The sequence below is a fragment of the Hypanus sabinus genome, chromosome 28 (genome assembly GCF_030144855.1).
Source record: "Hypanus sabinus isolate sHypSab1 chromosome 28, sHypSab1.hap1, whole genome shotgun sequence".
Lineage (NCBI taxonomy): Eukaryota > Metazoa > Chordata > Chondrichthyes > Myliobatiformes > Dasyatidae > Hypanus > Hypanus sabinus.
Genome location: NC_082733.1, coordinates 38,452,009 through 38,473,962, shown reverse-complemented (window position 1 = coordinate 38,473,962; position 21,954 = coordinate 38,452,009). Strand labels below are relative to the sequence as shown.

General features: G+C 42.7%; 1 protein-coding gene across 1 annotated transcript in view; it reads right to left on the bottom strand.

The window, feature by feature from the left end:
• The window catches only part of itga11a (integrin, alpha 11a), a 265,485-nt gene that overhangs the window by 69,532 nt on the left and 173,999 nt on the right, over nt 1-21,954 (bottom strand). The window contains exons 11-14 of the mRNA XM_059952982.1: nt 12,293-12,437; nt 9,750-9,898; nt 6,507-6,647; nt 4,072-4,275 (exon numbers count right to left, since the gene is read on the bottom strand). Of these exons, the coding sequence (XP_059808965.1) occupies nt 4,072-4,275; nt 6,507-6,647; nt 9,750-9,898; nt 12,293-12,437 (639 nt within the window). The remainder of the gene's footprint in view (nt 1-4,071; nt 4,276-6,506; nt 6,648-9,749; nt 9,899-12,292; nt 12,438-21,954) is intronic.

Genomic DNA, 21,954 nt, shown 5'->3' with positions numbered 1-21,954 from the left:
TGGAACTGAGGCCTTTTAGACTCATTGAGATTGCAGTGGGATAAGAGTCACAAAGAGAAACAGAATCAGCTTTATTATCACTGACATATAAGATGTTGTGAAATTTGTTGTTTTGTGGCAGCAGTACAGTGGAAAAATGACTAAGTTACAAAAGAGAGCAATAAAGAATAATCAGGTAGTTATAGAACACTATAACATAGAAACAGGCCCTTTGGCCCATCTGGTATTTCATACTTTTGGTCATAACTTACTGTCTCGTAAAGTATAACAATCTACCTTCAACAGTTAACCTTCCACTAATCCTGAGAGGAAGGTTAACTGTTGAAGGTAGATTGTTGCTCAGAATTTATTGCTCAGAAGTATAGAGAACAGCGCAAACTGGGAAGATCTTGCTTGTTCCATTGTCAGTCAGTTAACGTTAATCCAAGGAGCAGCTGAATGTGTTCAAGTTCAAGTTTATTGCCTTCTGATTGAACATGTATACAACCCAATGAAACAACGTTCCCCTGGATCACAACACAACCGGAAAACATATATCACACAGAGCATACAAGACAAAATATTACCACAAATAAGTTAATAAGATATAATTCAAAGTGCATGTAGTATGCAGCTTAGGTAACCAGCTCTCTGTTCTAGTCATGAGACCTCAGTGTGCCAGGGTTTACATTAGTTCACAGCCTGAGGGAAGAAGCTGTTACCCGTCCTAGTCCCAATGCCCCTGTACCTCCTTCCTGATGGTGGTAGGTCAAAAAGATTGTGGGATCCTCAGCAATACTTCTGGCCCTTCCTTAATGTTGGCTTTAACACCACTGGACCAGGAAGGGGAGAATCAGGAGGGAAATTTTGAAATGGGGGCATACCTGGAATTGGAGCCAATGTCAGTTCACATACACAGGGCTGTGGCAGGAACAGATGCCAGATCAAAATCAGAAAGGCCTTGAAAGCCTCAGCAAGTCAGGCAGTATCTGGGAGGACTGAAACAGTTAACCAGAACAGTTCTGACCTGAGACATTAGCCTTGTCTCTACTTCCACAGATGGTGCTCAAACTGCTGCGATTTTCCAGCATTTCCTGGTCTCAGTTCAGATTCCCAGCACCTGCAGGCTTCTGCCTTTGACTGCGGTCCACTATTGGCTCACCATTTGCTAATGTGAGAATTTCTACTGTTACCACGCCTGCTCAAGTACAAACAACAAAGGAGGAAAAGGCTCAGATATGGCTGGCCTCTGGAACTGATCTGAGCACAACCGGCTACCCTACTTTAACTCTAGAGGAGGAAGGGAAGAAAGTCAATGAGGAGAGCACTTTAGGAACTAAACCAAGTCCACTTGATGAATTCTGTCTTTAAACAGCAGTTAACAGTCCAACTTAAAGGTGCATTACTACCACCAACTGGTCTGTACTTTCCTAAAATCATCTTTCAAACATAAAACTGAACCCAGTTTCATTAAATGCTCCAAGAACTTATCATACTTTAAAATAGTGCTGATCCAAGACGATGTCCTGTAATTCATTGCCAGCAGCAGTGATGAAAATGCTCTCTCCTCCTCTCCATCTTGTAGAACTCCTGGGCCATGTTCCAATGTGCAGCCTGCAATTACTTCCAGGATTACAGCGCACACCCAGGTCTTGTTCTCTAAAGCCAGCACCTGGACTCTAAATTCTGTTCATGATTGTGAAAATGGGGGTGGTTCATAGGTCCAACAATATTCCAGCATTGATTGATAAGGTTAAAATGACCATCACTGAAATAGGGAAAGCCAAGTCACTGGCTAGGTCAATCCATAATTAAGACTATCACAAAAAAAAATTGAATGCTTCAACAATTTGTATGTTATCATTGTGTAGGGGGCATGCTTTTAGTTAACATGACTTAAATTACTCTGCCTATTTAAGTAATTAAGGACACTTGTTTTTACTCAAGTGATCTCACAACCTCATAATTACTGGCAGAAATGATTAACCACAAATAGACTCATCAACACTTGCTACCAGCCAATTTAATTCATTGAGGAACTGGCTTAAGATTCTTAGTTGCTGTAAGTTTATATTTGGGGTTCTATTTATCAACAAGTTTATTTTGAACTAAGAAATAAAAGAGTAAGGAGAACTGGCATTTGTATAGCGTAGTTAAGGACATCTAAAAGTGGCTTATGAATTCTGATCCTTTGAAATGTAGTCTCTATTGTAAGCCAATTTGTGCACACCAAGCTTCCTGAAGCAGCAAGAAATAAGTTAATAAACCAGCAACCTCGTTCTAAGTGGCAGGTAAGGGATAAACATTGGCCAGGACTCAGGATGAGGAGAAGGATATTTCCTACTCTTCATAGAGCTTTGTAGGATTTTGATTGGTTGTCCTATCAAGAGAAGTTAAATGATTTACATTTGTATTACCTTGAGATTCATTGAAATAAACTGCAGAAAGTTGTAAACACTGCCAGCTCCATCATGGGCACTAGCCTTCCCAGCATCCAGGACATCTTCAAGGAGTGATGCCTCAGAAAGGCAGCATCCTTCATTGAAGATCCCTATCACCTAGGACATGCCCTCTTCTTATTGCTACCATCAGGAAGGAGGTACAAGAACCTGAAGGCGCATCCTTAATGATTCAGGAACTGCTTCATCCCCTCTGTAATCCAATGGACATTGAATCCATGAACACAACCTCACAAAATGCTGGAGAAATTCAGCAGGCCAGGCAACATAATGGAAAAGAGTACAGTCAGTGTTCTGGGCTGAGTCCTTTCATCAGGGCACACCTGATGAAGGACTGTGCCCGAAACTTCAACTGCATTCTTTCCATCGATGCTGTCTGGCTTGCTGAGTTTCTCCAGCATTCATGTGTGTTGCTGAAAAAAGCCAATGTGCAAAAAAAGACAAATTGCACAAATAAAGTAAGACCATGAGGGATTTGATAGAGGGAGACTGAGACAATTCATTTGTAGGCAATTCAGGAACAAGGAGGAATTATGAAAAAATATTTTATTCCACACCGTAGATGCTGCCTGACCTGCTATGGGGTAGTGGTTCAAGTTTAAGTTCAAGTTTATTGTCATTCAACCGTATACATGTGTACTGCCAAACAAAACAATATTTCAACGTACATATATAATACTGTGCAAAAGTCTTAGGCACATATACATAGCTGGGGAGCCTAAGACTTTTGTACAGTACTGTTGTAGTTTTATGTATTGCAATGTACTGCTGCCACAAGAAAAAACAAATTTCATGACATATGTGAATGATGATAAACCAGATTCTGATACGGGTTTCTGTTGTGGACTGAGAGTGGGAAAGGGACAGGGAGCGGAGAGGAAGTGGGAAGTACCAGAGAGATATTAAGTAATGATGAGTAAACTATTTGTTTGGAATCAAATGACCTTGGCTGGTGTCTCAGGGCTGGATGTCACACCCCCCCCACCCCTGGTATTACTTCTCTGTCACCTGCCCCACGTCCCTCGTGTGACACTCTACCTTCATCATTCCCAACCTCCTTTGTTTGCACCAGACTGACAGACTCATTCTCCGCTCCATTGTTGACAAATACAGTACCGTGCAAATATCTTAGGCACCTTAGCTACATTTATGTTTGCCTGAGACTCTTGCACAGTACTGCAACTCACATACAACAATAAAGTAATAGTACCACAAATAAATCAACAAATAATAAAATCATTGCAGAAAATTGACATTTAGCATAAGGTGCATTTATCACACTGGTTAAAAAGTTATCAGTATAACGCCACTGGTGCTTCAAACCTGATGAAACCTGGGTGGTAGCAGAGTTCAGTGGCCTCACGGCCTGGTAAGAAGCAGTTTCCCAACTTAACAGTCTTTGTCCTCCTGCCTGACTGTACGGGATCAAAGAGATTGTGGGGTGGATGGGAGGGCTCTTTGACAATACTAAGGGTGGGGAAGTTATCCGGCCTGATATTTTTGTACAAAGCATTCTTAAGCAAGAATGAGACTGCAGAAAGAGTCGTATTGAGAGATCTCTGTCAGCCAAGGTTTCAGATGGGCTCAGAATCTCCACGGGGTGCAGGGTAAGAGGGGCTGCTGCACCACATACCTGTTTGTAGCTCTTCAGGATGTTTCTGTTGTGTCCGTGAAATATGTAGACTGCTCCACGGTGGTCATCTTCCAGCGGTGCTCCCACCACCACATCGTTGAACGTGTCATAGTTGAGATCGCGAACAGCAGCGATGGCGGAGCCAAAGCGAGAGTTTTGTGTGGTGTCGGAAATTTCCAGAAAACTATTGAAAATGAAAACCCTCTGTAAAACAAACCAGCAGTTCTAAATGTTACAGCAGAATCTTGTACTAAAATTACATTCAAACTATACAAGGAAGCTGAAACCAATACAAAAATATATCTCATATTTAGAGTGAACTTTACATACAGGCTTAGATCCTTAGAGACTCGATGTGGTTGGCAACACAGGGACTGCAGACAACAACACACAAACTATCGGGGGAACTTTAGCCAGGCAGCATCAGTCTAGGAGAAGAGTCTCGACCTGGAAAGTTGACTGACCATTTCTCTCCACAGATACTGCCTGACCTGCTGAGCACCTCCTGCAGCTTGAGACTGAATGAAGTTATTATTTCTCCGAGGACCACGTCCTTGTCGTGGTTTGGAGGCTTGCGTGCCTCAGTGACCTGGAGAGCTGTGTTGGCTGGAGTCAGGGTTTTATGCTTTGGCTCTTGGTAGGGTCACCCATACCAAACATGTCAAAGGGTAGAGGTCAGACTAAGAGGGTCTTCCAGGTTCGGGGGTTCACCTCAGGGCCAACAACCCTGACTGGTAAAGTAAAACTGTTATGGAAACAGCAATGAAGAATCCTACATCTGAGTGCGACAGTATTCCCGAGTCTCCACCCGGGACTTGCATGACTGACAGTAGTGAAAACTGAGAGGAAGCTACTGATATGAATAAGGAAGCTCTGAACACCACCGGAGATAAAAGACGCTTATTGGTGCCTTAATCTCAGTGATTTACAGGAGTAGACAGATAGAAGTTGTTATTCTGATGAATGGCACTGGAACTTCATCTCTCGGGAGTGAATCCTCCTGTTTCTGCAGATATGGGTTTCTCCTTTTTCTGCAGATATTCCTGCCAAAGCTGGACTTTACTGTCCACGTCTAATCTTTCTTTTAGTTAAATTATTGTTCTAAGATTCATGAGTCCAGTTTACTTATCCCATGTCCATTGAAAAATACAGAGAAATGGATCACTTGCATTAACAACCAAAACACCCAAGGGTGTGCTAGGGGCAGCCCACAAGAGTCTCCACATATTCTGGTGCCAACATAGCATGGCATTGCTTGACATTTTCAGATGCCAATGAGTTTTAGGAAAGGGGTGTCAAAGGTAAATGCCATTCTTTAATGTCCAGCTGTTAATTGCTTTTGATAAGATGGTGGTGAACACCTCTTTGAACCCAGCAGCCTTTCTGGTGAAGGTGCTTTCACGTGGTCGTTGTGTAGAGAGTTCAGGATTTCAAAAGTGAATGATAAAGAACTAGAATTATACACTCAGTGACCTTTTTATTAGGTAAACCTTCACACCTGCTTGTTAATGCAAATACCTCATCAGCCAATGATGTGGCAGAAACTCAACGCATGTCAACATGGTTAAGAGATTCAGTTGTTTGGACCAAACATCAGAATGGGGAAGAAATATAATCACGGACTTTGACCGTGAAATGATTGTTGGTGCCAGACAGGGTTGTTTGAGTATCTTGCAAATTGCTGATTCCCTGGTATTTCCATGCACAACACTCTGAAGTTTACAGAGAATGGTGTGAAAAACAAAAAAAAAGTGAGAACAACAACACACACAGAATGCTGGTGGAACACAGCAGGCCAGGCAGCATCTATAGGGAGAAGCGCTGTCGATGTTTTGGGCCGAGACCCTTCATCAGGACTAAATCTAAATCTAAATCTAGCAATGAGAAGAGGGCATGTCCTAGGTGATAGGGATCTTTAATGATGGATGCTGCCTTTCTGAGACATCGCTCCTTGCGTTACAACAGTGGTGCGCAGAAGAGCATCTTTGAAGCGGTTGGGCTACAGCAGTAGAAGACCACACCAAGTCCCCACTCCTGTACCTAATAAAGAGGCCACCAAATATACATCTAACTCCATATGATGCTGGTTTTCCTGGGAACGTTCAGGTACGTGCACTGCCTTGCCCTTTTTTTGGGGGGTGAAGGACATGGGTTTGGGCAGTGCAGATGGAGCAGCTGGAAAGTAACTGCCATGCAATTTCTTTCACCTTCTGAGGAAGAAAAAAAGCTGGTGACCCTTGGCTGATGATACTGCTAGTCTCCTGATAACCACTAGGCAACCAAGCTTCCCAAGATGGCCACAGGATAGCATGATTTTGGGCCCCATTCCCAGTTGCTTGCTCTAACCCTATCGGAATTGTAGTGGAATGAGGTCAGAGAGGGAAACAGATCCCAAGGAAGTCATGGTCATTCCAAAACAGCCTACTGGCATTTACCTTGCTGAGAGAGTAGATGTAGATTCTACCCTTCTCCTTGCCGTCACTGAAATACATGGGGGCACCAACCAACAAGATGTCTGTCACTCCGTCAACATCCACGTCCACTGGGGTGATCTCACTTCCAAAGTAGGAGCCGATCTTAAAAAGAAACATGGGGAGGGAGAGCGATTCACCAGAAGATTGAAAAGTTATCATGAAGCATTCTGGGTGCAAGCCTCCCCTCCCGTCACCCCAAGCTCGTGAACTCTTGACGTACAGGATGTACAGCCTATATATATGAATGAGCATTGACCAGGCGGTCGGGATGGGTTTACTGCCTGTTGTAGGATTTCAGGTATCTTCTGTCGCGTGGGAACTCAGTTCTAGTCTACATTTCCGACTTGTGAATGCCTAAGTTACAAACAGTTCATGGGAAAGGGGCCCTTTCCTAACCTGGGGAAGACCTACACATGTGTGGGGTTGGGATGGTAGCATAGCAAACCACTATTTAGCGCTAGTGACCTGGGCTCAATTCTGTCGCTGTCTTTAAGGAGTTTGTACGTTCTCTCCATGACTGTGTGGGTTTCCTTTGGGTGCTCTGGCTTCCCCCCACATTCCAAATACGTAACATTTAAGAGAAGTTGGGATATATACTTGGATGGGAGGGGTATGGAGCCCTATGACCAGGTGCAAGTAGTTGGGACTAGGCAGAAACCAGGCTGGCACAGACTAATTGGGCCAAAGGGCCTGTTTCTAATCTGTAATGCTCTATGACAGATATGGAGAGAAGTTAGACAGGCCAGGAATTTATTCTTTGGAGGATCGGAGACTGACAGGTGATCTTATAGAAGTGTATGCAGTCATGAGGGGTATCGATAGGGCGAAGACACTCAGCCTTGGGGAATCAAGAACTACAGGTGAGAAGGGAAAGAACGTGAGGGGATTCTCTTTCTTCATACAAATGGTGGTATATATGTAGGGTGGAAGGGTGGAGGTATGTCATGGTTGCCTACATCATACTGCACGGCACATAACAAGCGAACAATATCTGGCTGTGTGTGACTGTAGGCACTGCATTTTGCACCTTGGCCCTAGAGGAATGCTATTTCATTTGGCTGTATTCATGGGTAATGGTTGAATGACAATTACACTTGAAATTGGATCAGCCTGAAAAGTGTACCCTGAGCATATTGAGAGAGAATCCCTTTAAAGAGCTGATGTGACTGGTACTACTCTTCTAGGAAACAGGTTAGACCACAGACCATAAGTCATAGGAGTAGAATTAGGCCATTCAGCCCATTGAGTCTGCTCCACCATTTCATCATGGCTTGTCCTGGATCCCACTCAACCCCATACACTTGCCTTCTCGCCATATCCTTTGATGCCCTGACCAATCAGAAAACTATCAACTTCCATTTTAAATTCACCCACGGACTTGGCCTCCACGGCAGTCTGTGGCCGAGCATTCCAGAGATTCACTACTCTCTGGCTAAAAAAACCCCTCCTTACCTCTGTTCTAAAAGGTCTCCCCTCAATTTTGAGGCTGTGCCATCTACTTCTGGATATCCCCACTAGAGGAAATATCCTCTCCACATCCACCGTATCTAGTCCTTTCAACATTTAGTAGGTTTCAATGAGATCCCTCTGCATTCTTCTAAATTCCAGTGAGTACAAGGCCAAAGCTATCAAATGCTCCTCATATGATAAACCCCTTGCCTGGAATCATCCTTATGAACCTCCTCTGGACTCTCTCCAATGACAACACATTCTGTCTGAGATATGGGGTCCAAAACTGTTGAAAATACTCCAAGTGTGGCCTGACTAGTGTCTTATAGAGCCTCACCATTATCTCCTTGCTTTTATATTCTATTCCCCTTGAAATAAATGCCAATATTGTATTTGCCTCCTTTACCATAGACTCAACCTGTAAATTAACCTTCTGGGAGTTTGTAAGAGGACTCCCAAGTCCCTTTGCACCTCTGATATTTGAATTTTCTCCCCATTTAGATAACAATTTGCACTATTGTTCCTTTTACCAAAATGCAAAATCTTACATTTCCTACACTGTATTACATCTGCCACTTTTTTGCCCATTCTCCCAATTTGTCTAAGTCCTGCTGCAATCGCATTGCTTCCTCAGCACCATCTACCCCTCCACCTATCTTCATATCATCTGCAAATGTTGCCACAAAGCTATCAATTCAGTATCTAAATCATTGACAAATAATGTGAAAAGTAGCGGTCCCAATACTGACCCCTGAGGTACACCACTAGTCACTGGCAGCCAACCAGAAAAGGCCCCCTTTATTCCTACTTGCTGCCTCCTGCCTGTCAGCCATTCCTCTCTCTGTTCCAGTATCTTTCCTGTAATGCCATGAGATTTTATCTTGTTAAGCAACCTCATGTGTGGCACCTTATCAAATGTCTTCTGAAAATCCAAGTAGATGATCCACTGCCTCTCCTTTGTCTATCCTGCACGTTACTTCCTTGGCTAACAGATTTGTCAGGCGAGATTTCTCTTTACAGAAACTGAGCTGACTTTGACTTAGTTTATCACTAGTCTCCAAATACCCCAAAACCTCATCCTTAATAATAGACTCCAACATTTTCCCAACCACTGAGTTTAGGCTAACTGGTTTATAATTTCCTTTCTTTTGCCTTCCTTCCTTCTTAAAGAATGAAAAGGCATTTGCAATTTTCCAGTCCTCTGGGACCATGCCAGAATCAAATGATTCTTGAACGATCATGACCAATGCATCTATTATCTCTTCAGCAACCTCTTTCAGGATTTGGGGATGTAGTCCATCTGGTCCAAGTGACTTATCCACCTTAAGAGCTTTGAGTTTGCCTAGCACTATTTCCTTTGTATTAGCAATATGAAAGTTCCTGCAGCTTTTGTCTTATTTATTAAAAATAAAAGAGGTTGCTAAAGCTGCCGCATATTTTTCAAAACAACCTAATGACTAAAACCCAGAGTGAGGATTCCTGGCAAAGATCACCAGCAACATACAATCTCTCTTTTAGCTCTAAGTAGCCAGGAACATCTGGGAGATTTGCCATTGTAAAGTGGGAGACTCTCCATCGGTGACATTTTCTTGACGAGCTCCACTCCGATTATCCTACGTCCCGAGAGGCTCGATATGAACAGATGTTGGAGAGGGTGAACTGGCATGTGTCCAAAGCACATCTGTCCCACATGTGTGCAGAAAGTCAATGGGACAGTGATAAATGGGATAGTTCTGCCCCAGCCACTTCACTAACCTGTTGTCCCTTCAGTGACTGCTGCACTGTGATGTTTCCATTGTTCCTCATTGTGAATATAATGACCTTTCCAGTGTGGTTGAACCTGGGAGCACCTGACACGTACCATCGCCTTCCTGACCTTGGCATCACTGAGGTAACAGTGTACCCTGAAAGACAAAACACAGAGTGTTGGGGGTTTCATGAGCATCAGGTTTCTGGGAGGGGGTGGGGATCTCATTGATCCAAAACATTAACTCTAAGCTCATAAGAACATAAGAAATACAAGAAGTAGACCATTTGGCATCTGGAGCCTGGTCCATTGAGGCCTCAGCTCGATTTTTTCCCCCGAACTCCACAACTTCTGTGTTGACCAAAAATTGGCCTTGAATGCATTCAAGATTTAGCGTCCACTCCAGTCTGCAGAGAGCAGATTCCAAAGACCCATGATCCTCTCAGAGGAACTTCAGCTTGAAAGGACAAAAAGACAACTTCTGAAGCCAAAGTTCTGGTTTCCCATGTGTGGAAGTATCCACTTACCTTGTTGCGTCATTTCAGAACCTTATATGCTACAATGGTAGTTCTCAGTTTTATAGAATCATAGAATCACAGGGGACCATAGCACAGAAATAGGCCCTTTGGCCCATCTGGTCCATGCTGAACTCTTATTCTGCCTAGTCGCATTGACCTGTACTTGGACCATAGCACACTATATTACCTGGAACATAGAGCACAACACCACCGAATTAGGCCCTTTGGTCCATCTAGTCCATGTGAACTGTTATACAGCCTAGTCCCATTGACCTGCTCCTGGATCATTGCCCTTCATTCCCCTCCCATCCATGCACCTATCCCAAACTCCTCTGGTTTCTAGCTTCCACTGAGTCTAGGCCCAAACTTAGCCTCAGCCTTCATCTCATCTGTGTTTTTTTCCTCTACAGGCGTTGCCTGACATGGTGAGCATTTTCCATCCTTGTACCGGCCTCTGAGTCAGATTGTGTTGTGGGTTCAAGCCCCTCTCCTGATATCTGAACTGACACTGCACTGCAGTCTTGAAGGAGCACAACACAGTTAGAAGTCACCGTCTTTGCCATGAAACGTTGGAACGAGACCCCATTTGCCCTCTCACGATGGCAAAGATCACCAGGCACCATTCGGAGAAGAACAGATATCCTGCCCCAGGATTTGTACTAAAACCTATGCCTTACAAAGATGATTATGTCACTATTGCTTGCGGGATCTTGCTATGTCAGATTTATTACAAAGTTATTGCTATGTTTTATGAATCATGTATGGAATGAGAACATATAAAGTTATGCCTCAAGTTCACCAGACATTAAGGTTTTGTAACATTGCTTCTCTGTTAGGCACTTAAACAAGTTTTCTAATTAACAAGAATGTTCTGTCAGAAATAAAATACATCTGGAGTGCAAGAGAACCCACTGTGGAGTAAAGGCTGATTTATACTTGTGTGTACAGGCTATGCCCCAGCCTACACCATAACCCTGATCTTCACTTCTGCGTTGGTCTACGCCATAGCAAGCATGCGTTGGTGTATGCCAAAACGCTAGTTGGTGGTGGGGTTTCTATGCCACTGTGCTGAGTTTCTTCGTGAGAGACATGGACGAGGAAATGCATTTCAAACACTTTCGCATGTGGGCAGGTAGATTTGACGACTTGGTTCATCTATTTTGCATTGGTGTACGCATAGCCTACAGACATGGCGGAGAAGAAGCAAATGGAAATGCGTAGGAGGAAGTGCGATGCTAGCAAGCAGACCAATCACAGTTGCTGCGGTCTGCATCGCCGTGATGCGTGAGTAACTCTTCTGGAAAGGTGCACGTCACCCTACAGTGTAGGGTACGGCATAGGTATGGCGTAGGGTACGCATTACCTATGGCGTCGATGCAACACACAAGTATAAATCAGCCTTAACTAGGACATATTGCAGCAAACGTACAGTGGAGAGCATTCTAACTAGTTGCACCACCATCTGGAATGGAGGCTGCAGAAGGGTTGAAACTCAGCCACTGGATTCTCAGCATCAGGGAAATCTTCAAAAGGAGCTGCCACAGAAAGGCAGCATTCATCATGAAAGGCCCTCACCATCCAGGGCATTGCTACCATCAGAGAGGAGGGACAGGAGCCTGAAGACACACACTCAATGTTTTAGGAATAGCTCCTTCCCCTCTGCTACCAGATTTCTAAATGGACAATAAACGCACAGACACTACCTCACTATTTTTGCACTACTTATTTAATTTGGTTTTATGTACTGCACTTTATCACTGCTGCATCACAATAAATCTGCCATGACTGAAGAATGGTGGAGCAGACTCAATGGGCCGAATGGTCTAATTCTTATCCTACGTCTTACGGTCTAAGCCTCTTCAAACCAGGCAGAGACACTTACTATTATGAGCTGTTCTTCTCCAGTATCACAGTTTAATAATGCTCGACATGGAAGTATACCCCAGAATTGCTTTAGAAGGACTCAGATGTCTTAGTAGAATATTTTGTCTCAAGAGCTGTAACAAAGTTGTAGTTTTAGGACGTCTACTCACCAAGGTAGGCTCCGTGGTTCTTCAGTTCCTCTGGGAATTCCTTCAGATATGCTTCCCTGGGAGGAATCACTCGCCCATAGCTGGTTTGCTTTAAGATGGCACCTGTCCAGTCATAGGCCCCTACAGCTCCAAGAAGTATCCCATCCTGTTAAGCAAAGGTAGGAAAAATTGAGCACTTATCTTTGTAACTTTCTTCACCTCTACAGCTCCCCGCAATCCTCCAGTTCTGACTCCTTGTTGATCCCATTTGAATATTCTGTCATCGACAGCACTTCTTTCAGTTGCTCTGTCTATAATCTCTGAAAGTCCCTACCTAAAGAAGCAATACCGTTTTACTTAAGCACATTTAAAGTACTAAGATGTTCCAAGGCACTACAGTGCTTCTCAAGGACTATCTGACAGTGAAACATGTGGTATGAGCAAATCAAAAGCTTGGTCAAATGAAGGCTTCGAAGAGAAGAGGGAGCCCAATGTCTTTAGAAAGAGTCCACCTTATTGAACAAGAGGTTCATTAATAGCCTGGTAACAGTGGGATAGAAGTTTGGTTGTACATTCTTTCAGGCTTTTATATCTTCTGCCTGATGGAAGAGAGGAGAAGAGAGAGTGTCCTGGGTGGATAGGGTCTTTATGTTGGCTACTTACTACAGAGTTCATACAGGGGAGGTTGGTTCCAATGACATGTCCACACCTCTGCAGTTTCTTACAATCATGTGCAGAGCAAAGACAGGACTGAAAACGTGGACAGCTTTGAAAGTAAGCTTTAGCCAGTGTAGATTAGTGAGCACCGCAGAGAATGTAGGAGAATATTTGGAGTCAGATGCTTGCCTTTTCACCAGAGAGTAGAGCCAGCTATAAGATATTGGTAACTAGCGACGGGAGACTAGTAATCAAACCAGAAACCAGTGAATATGGTCTGATGTGGCAGTGGCAACAATCAGACTCAAAATCTCTACATACAGTCGGCTGTTGAAGCTCACACAGAAAACAACAACCCACACCCAATTTCTCTTTAAAATGCCACAATTGCAAAGCAGAAATCACATGTTTTCTGCTGCATTTGTTCCAAGAAGGCCTTTAATTCCATAAATCTTTGATTCTGTGCATTTCTTTCATTTCTTGGAATCTGCTCCTCAGAGAACTAAACACAAATTCTTTTCCTAAAACAACAGCATTGCATATTTTAAAACCTGTAAGATTTATTTTGATGGCATTTGGATTCAAAGAACACCCTGTGCACTAGAGTCAAAATCAGAAGTACTTCTCCCAGACCAGGTATCTTAGGGAGAAGAGGTTCACTTTCATGAAGCAGCTAGGAACATTTTACCTCACAAGGATCTTTATATAAACAACCTTTCTATCAGAATTTCAGTATCCCAGCATTTGAAGCCAATATTCATCTAACCACAAACTTTCAATAAGGAAGTCAAACACTACAACAAACTTTCAGCAAGACCTTTCTGGTTTCATAAAACAAAAGATTGCAATGATATCTGCTCTGGGGTTAACAAACTGCATGGAAGATTCTGCTTCAAATCTTTCAAGAAGACTTGGGCTCAGCTGTGGTGAGATCATTCCCTCATTTCTTTGCTTGTTAATTTGCAGTGGAAAGAAACAAAAATTTCCGGGCAAAGACACTGGAATTCTGGAGCAGAGGATGTAATGGAGAATAGGGAAGGAGTCTGAAAACAAAAAAAAATCTTTTGACATAAACAGAAAAGGCTGGAAATGCTTGGCACATCAAACAGCATCTGTGGAAAGAGAAAGAGATTTACTATTTTCTATCTGAGACCCTTTGTTATTTGGGTTTGTAAACACTAATCAGGCAGTTTCATCGATTCCATTACAAATACAAGCCTTTTAAACCCAGAGTTAATTGATTCAATTGTTTTACTTAAAATTAAATCCCACTGTTGCTATATGGTATTGGGTGTAGAATTATTATTTTTGTTGTAGTTTAACTTTCCTATCCTTGCTTGTACTTTTGTACAATCAATCTCTTAAATGTCCCTAATGTATAAAAGTATTTTCCTCTACCACTATCCCCAGGCAGCGCATTCCCTTCACTCACAATTCTCTTTGTAAAAACACTCTTTTGTAAAACAACCAATTAATTAGAGGTTGATAGGCTCTTGATTTATAAGAGCATTGAAGGTTATAGGGATAAGACAGGAGAATGAGGTTGAGAGGGACAATAATTCACCCATGATTGAATGACAGAGTAGACCTGATAGGCCAAATGGCCTAATACTGCTTCTATGTCTTATCACCTCTAACCCCAAAAAACTTCCCATAAATTACATTGAAAGTATGTCCCCTTTGTATAGCCAATCCCACCCTAGGAAAACGTCTCCGGCTGTCTACTTCATCTGTGTCTCTTATCATGTGATGCCTCTATCAAGTCACCTTGTCAGGCCTGCACAGGCAGGGACCCAACTAACAGGAGTCACCTGCCACTCGTTTCCAACTCATCACCTGCAACCTATTTAAACCCAGCTCTCATCCACAGTCCTTGATCGCCCGTCAAACCAGCCAGATTCAACTAGTTGTCCCTTGTCTTATTGCCATGTTGCCTTAACATGTTAAGTATCCATTCTCTCTTTTTTTCTGGCTCCTCAAGGCTTGTTATTTTAGCAGAGAGCAATTTACCATTTAAGTGATTGCTCTCTGCTAAATCGTCTCCACTGTTCTGATTTTGGGTCAAGCCTTCTCTACATTTCCTGACACACCTCTTATCCTCCTTCACTCCAAAAGAAAAAAGCCCTAGCTTGCTCAACTTATCCTCTTAAGGTATGCTCTCCAATCTAGACAGCATCCTGGTAAATCCCCTCAGTACAATCACTAAAACTTCCACATCCTTCCTATAAAGAGGCGACCAGATCTGAACACGATGCTCCAAGTAGATAAGTGAAACAGGAAAGTTATAAATTAGATTGAAAGAGTATAGGGGAAATTTACTTGAGTACCTGAGTTAAAGGGAAAGTTGGATCAGTTAGGACTTTATTCCCTGGAGCATAGGAGAATGAGGGGAGATTTGATCGAGGTATAAAAATGATGAGGGGTATAGATAGGGTAGATGCAAGCAAACTTTCTCACTGAGGTTGGTGAGACTAGAATTAGAAGTTGTGTGTTGATGGTTTGATGGTGAAAGGTGAAATGTTAAGGGGAACATGAGGGGGAACTCTAGTGGTCATGAGAGCATGGAACGAGTTGCCAGTGTAAGCAGTGGATGTGGTTTTGATTTAAGCATTTAAGAGAAATTTGTGTAAGTACATGGATGAGAGGAGTCTGGAGGACTATGGTCCAGGTGTGGGTTGATGGGACCCGGGAAGAATAACAGTTTGGCATGGACTAGATGAGCCAAATGGTCTGTTTCTCTGCTGTAGTTCTTGTTGTAATGTGAACATAGTCACTGGAGCACCATTAAAGCTAGTGGATATAGAAGTGTTTTATTCAACAAAAATGAGCAGCAGGCATCATATTGAGATACTCTTGTAGGAAGAGGCTCCCAATCCAATATTATATGACATTTTTATATGCTAAAGATCAAAGGTAACAGCAGGACAATTCTATAGTGACAATGTATCTACAATGCTTCCTTTGAATCACATATAGTTTTCAAACACCACCTCCTTCGCACCCACACTCCAGACACCCAAAATCAGCATTGACCGGTTTGCAATCAACTATAATCCACAGCTCCGGGAAAATTCTTGTTCAGGCTGCATTTAAAATTCAATCTATAATCCACATTCATGTTTAAAGATTGTTTGCTGGTAAAATTAATATTTGCTATATACCCTAACTCCAGAATACACTCCAACAGTCTATGTACAGTCTTAAGCAGGGATCATGGTGTTTTTCGAAATAACTTTTACATAAAAGATTGGTAGTAAATTGAGACAATAGAATAGGACAAGCAGACAAAAGAGCGAAAAATCTGGCAAAAAGGAGGAGGATCCTTTTGGATTTAAAGCTTGGCAGTATAATCCTCCACCAGCAGAGAACTATAAAAACAATGAACATCTGTCAATCTGTTAGAGGGGTTTGTTTTCCAGATGTCTGTCTATCATAATTGATACAGTTGTAATGATTGGGCACTGTTCACTGGTAATGAAGAAGCCAAGAGCAAGGCTGTGAGACAAAGTTTCTCTGCAGCCAACTTTAGAGAGTACAGCAGGAATAGGGACAAAGGTGCAAATACAAGGGCTGATTGATAAGTTCATGGCCTAAGGTAGAATGACTCAATTTTAGAAAACCTAACACATTTATTTTTCAACATAGTCCCCTCCTACATTTATACACTTAGTCCAGCGGTCGTGGAGCATACGGATCCCTTCTTTGTAGAAATGGTCCGCAGCAGGGCTGATTGATAAGTTTGTGGCCTAAGGTAGAAGGAGATGAGTTATACAGCTCTCGTTACATGCACGTGCAGTTCAACTTGAGTGAAAATGCAGAAAGATTAAAGTTAATAACTCATTTCCTTCTACTTTAGACCATGAACCTATCAATCACCCCATGCTGTGGACCACTTCTGGAGGTCCAAGACACCGACTTCTACAAAGAAGGGATCCGTATGCTCCACAACTGCTGGACTAAGTGTGTAAATGCAGAAAAAATAAATGTGCTAGGTTTTCTAAAATTGACTCCTTCTACCTTAGGCCATGAACTTATCAATCACCCCTCATACCTGGAGTCCTACATCAGATTCTGAAAAATCTCTCTTCCTGCTGCTGCTATCAGGAAGGAGATAGATTATCCTATATCAGATTCAGACTCAATTGAGATCAGACTCCATTGATTGTCTCCAATTGAGTCACTGAGCAAGGTTGAAGTCGAAGAGGATGAGAGCAAGGACAGGTGGGTGTTTGGCGCTGTCTGCCTGAGATTGACTGGTCTTCCTCTGTGTCTCGTTAGCTGCTGTCAGGGGAAAATGCAGGAGTCTTGAGATGTACGTGGCCAGGATTAATTGGCAAGGCTGTGGACTCGTTTTGGAGAACTTCGAGGTTCATGTTGCATGTGTTTCTGAATTCTGGACTCTTCTTCTTTGTTATTTTTGAATGGTTTCATCGGGCAATCAATGTGGACTGGGGCTCCTCAGTGAAGAACGGCCCTTTGGCCTGCATTGGTGAGCAGCACGGCGCTGAACTGAACTAAACTGAATACTACTGGTTTGATGTTTGACATTTCGCTCGCTTTTTGTTCCTTCTTTTGCGCATTGGGTATTTGACATTTTCTTGAACGGGTTCCGTTGTGTTTTTTTTTGTCACTGCCTGTGGGAGGACGAATCTGAGAATTGTATTCTGTACACATACTTTGACAACAATAAATGTATCTATAGGTCCCACACTGTAATGAGCTCTTCAGGCCTCACAGTGTTAGGCTCTGGGGCTTTCAGAGCACTTGAATTGTTTAATTGTAGTTTATGAGAGTCATTAATCACTGAGGGTTCCTTGTGTTTTTCTTGTGCTGGGGGCAGCCCACAAATGTCGCTACATTTCTGGCACCAACATAGCATGCCCACAACTCACTAACTCTAACCCGTACATCTTTGGAGTGTGGGAGGCAAATGGAGCACTCTAGGGAAACCCACACGATTACAAGCAGAATGCGTAAGTTCCCCGCAGGCAGCCTATATCAATGTAGGGGTTGAGTCACTTACATTATGAGGGGGATAGATAAAGTTCAAGCAGGCCTTTTCCACTGAGATTAGTACTGGAGCTCATGAGTTGAGGATGAAAGGTGAAAAGTTTAAGGGAAAGATAAGGGTAACTTCTTCACTGAGAGGGCAGTGAAAGCTGCCAGTGCCAGTGGTTTGATTTCAACACCTGGGAGAAATTTGGATAGGTACATGGATGGGAGAGTTAAGTAGGGCTACAGTCAGGGTGCAGGTCACTGGGAGGTTAAATGGCTTGGCATGGATTAGGTGGGTCTGGTTCTGTGCTGTAGTGTTCTATGACTCAATAACATAGCAATTATCACAATACTTTACAGCATCACTTATAAGATTGATGTTCAATTCCTGCTGCTGCTTGAAAGGAGTTTGTATGTTCTCCCCATGACTTCCTGGGTTTCCTTCAGGAGCTCCAGTTTCGTCCCACATTCTAAAGACTGCGTGTTAGGGTTAGTGTGCTGTGACTGTGCTAAGTTGGTGCCAGTAACGTAGCGACCAGCACGACGCTTGCTGATTTGATGCGATGCAAATGGTGCACTTCACTGTATGTTCCACTGTACAATACATGTAACAAATAAAAATGATCTCTTTAATCTCTCCTTCAGGAGTCTTGCTTGGTGCCCCGGCCGGCATCGATTGTCTATCCAACGTCACTAAATGATTTGAGTCATTATCACATTCTTGCTGTGGGTGTGAGCTGTGTGCCATCTGTTGTCTTCATTTGCTACAGTACACAGTGCAGAAGGGTTACATGGTGAGTTCTGAGCCACTGTATACATGCAGACCTTCTAACATCTTCCCTTTTGCAGCTGTTGAATTGTCCAAATTTCAAAGTTCAAAGTAAATTTATTATTGAAGTGCTTTATCTCACCACGTACTAACACTGATATTCATTTCCTTACAGGCATTCACAATAGTTGTCTGCTGCATCTTTCCAATATTTACTGGTTTTCCTTCAATTTTTAAGTATTTTTTTCCAATGCTTCTCAGCTGTTAGAGCCCCAGAGCCAAGAAACTGCTACTCATCTTATTCTCCAGAATTTACATCATCCTATTTTTCCGACCTCCTCCTCGAGTTCACTTAACAATGATATCAATGGGTCGGACAACATTGCGTTATTCTTTAGTGGCCCTGGGGCTCATTCGGAAAAATATTAAAAGAATTGAATCTGAAATAGAGGCAGAAAATATTGGAAAGATACACCCGATGATTGAAGATATGGGACAGAGAAGATAGATGAAAAGACCGTTGTATTCAAGTATCTGAGATCACCCCATGCTGTAGTTAGAACACAGGAACAGGTCAGTTAAAAAGCAAATCAAAAACACCCAAACCCTGATCCGTCCTACATACACCATATCCCTATCCCTCCATCTTCCTTACATCCATATATCTATTCAAACATCTCTTAAAAGCCTCTAATGTATTTGCCTCTGCCACCAACCCAGGCAGCGCATTCCAGGCATTACACACTCTCTGAGTAAAAAACTTGGCTCTCACATCCCCTTTGAAGCTACCCTCCTTTCACCTTCAATGTATGCCCTTTGGTATTAGACATTTCTACCCTGGGAAAAAGATATTCTCTGTCCACTCTATCTCTGCCTCTCATAATCTTACAAACCTCTATCAGATCTCCCCTCAGCCTCTGCCACTCCAGAGAAAATAACCCAAGCTTGTCCAGCCTCTCGTGATAGCACATGCCCTCTAAATCAGACAGCATCCTGGTGAAACTCGTCTGCACCCTCTCCAAAGCCTCAACATCCTTCCTATAGTGGGGTGACCAGAACTGTATGCACTACTCCAGATGTGGCCTAACCAGATTTTTATTAAGTTCTGATCTCTTAAAATAGAGGAAGTCATTTTCCTTTCTAAATGTTAAAAGATTGCCGCCTCCTTACCTCAGGAGCTGTTCAGTCCATTAATTACTAAATCAATGATATATTCAATTTTAAATAAAATGCATTTCTAGAGAAATCCTACATTGTAGTTACCTTAACAGTTCCTGACCAGCTTACTTCACTGGTGCTCGAGAGAATTTGCTGTTCAGGGATTGAAATGCATTATGGTTATTTATCTATTATGGATTTATTAAATATGTCTGCAAGAAATGAATCTCGGGGTTGTATCTGGTGACATATATGTACTTTGATAATAAATTTACTTTGAACTTTGAACCGAGAATAAGCAGGTGTTTAAAATTCAAGATTCAGTATTTTTTAATGTTATTCTTCAGTAAAGGAGAGTAAAGGAGAATGAAGTGATTGTTACTCTGGATCCAAAGCATAATTAAAAAAAAACACTTACAAAGAACACAAACAACAAAAAAAAGCACAAGAAACTTTTATATACATTGACTGTATGCACATGAAGTAATGATAGGTGATGTGGATGTAGTGATGGGTGAGGGTTGGTGGGATGGGTTAATGGGTGGAGGTGTTGATAAGCCTAATGTGTGGAGGAAGTAGCTGTTTTTGAGTCTGGTGGCATGGATGCTATGTAGTCTCTTCCCTGATGGAAGTGGGCCTAACAGTCCATAAGCAAGGTGAGTGGGATTCTTCATGATATTTCTGGCCTTTTTCTGGCACCTTTGTGTATATACCTGTACATGCAGTAATCACATTATTGGGCACCTCCCATACCTTATTAAGTGGCCACTGAGTGAATATCCATGGTCTTCTGCTCAGATAGCCCATCCACTTCAAGGTTCGATGTGCTGTGCATTCAGTGATTCTCTTCTGCACACCGCTGTTGTAACACGTGGTTATTTGAGTTACTGTTGCCATTCTGACAGCTTGAAAAAGTCTGTCCATCCTCCTCTGACCTCTCTCACTAACAGGGCATTTTTGGCCACAGAACTGCCTCTCATTGGATACTTCTTGCTTTTCACATCATTCTCTGTAAACTCTAGAGACTTGTTTGTGAAAATCCCAGGAGATCAGCCATTTCTGAGATACTCAGACCACCCTATCTAGTGCCAGCAATCAGTCCACAGTCAAAGTCACTTAGATCACATTTCTTCCCCATCCTGATGTTTTGTCTGAACAACAACAGAACCTCTTGACCATGTCTGCATACTTTTATGCACTGAATTGCTGCTGGATAATTGGCTGATTAGATATTGAATTAAAGAACTGGTGTACCTAACAAAGTGGCCACTGAGTGTATGACCACGTCAGCGGGACACCATCCATATAATCCAGCTGCGAGCCTTGTTTCAGAAGCACCATTTGGCATTCTGCGCATGAAGACTGAAAACACTTGTGAATGTTTAAAGTGTGCTGTGGTCTACTGGCACTAGACAAGGTCTATTCGACTGCAAGTTGTTTGTGGTCTTAGAAGAGAACAAACAGCTGTAGAGTTTCCTGCAGAGACTGCTTGGATTATCAATAGTCCTTAAGTTATCCCTGTGGATCATCAACCAGGAGGGTCTCCACAGTTTCTGCACTTGGATCCAAAGGCTGCTTGGAGACCATGGGGATCATGGTAACACAAAGCAAAATGCTGGAGGAATCCAGCAGGTCAGGCAGCATCTATGGAGGGGAATGGTTTTGGCATGAAATGTCAACTGTTCATTCCTCTCCATAAAGGCTCTCTGATTTCCTGCATTCCTCCAGTATGTTGTGTAAGTTGCTCTGGATTGCTTGCATTTGCAGAACCTCTTGCGTTTATGGGAATTATGGCACTGGAATTGCTTGGAAACTGAGATTCCCAAATTGAAGTAATGACCATGTCAATGTAATTTTATGTAATTCCAGCAATTCTACTGGCCACTTCTGGAGTTTAGTGCATTGAAAGGAATGCTTGACCACTTTGTCCCAGTAAACCCTCACTGGGACCTCTCGTCACAACATAGTCTCACTTGGATAGTGCTGGATTGGGATGCCTAGGGATAAGAAAACTGCAAATTATTGCTGTCCGCCCCTCATCCCACATTGCCTCCTACTGCAGTTTGTGGGAACTTTCACTGTACAAGTGGTTGCAGAGTCTCCC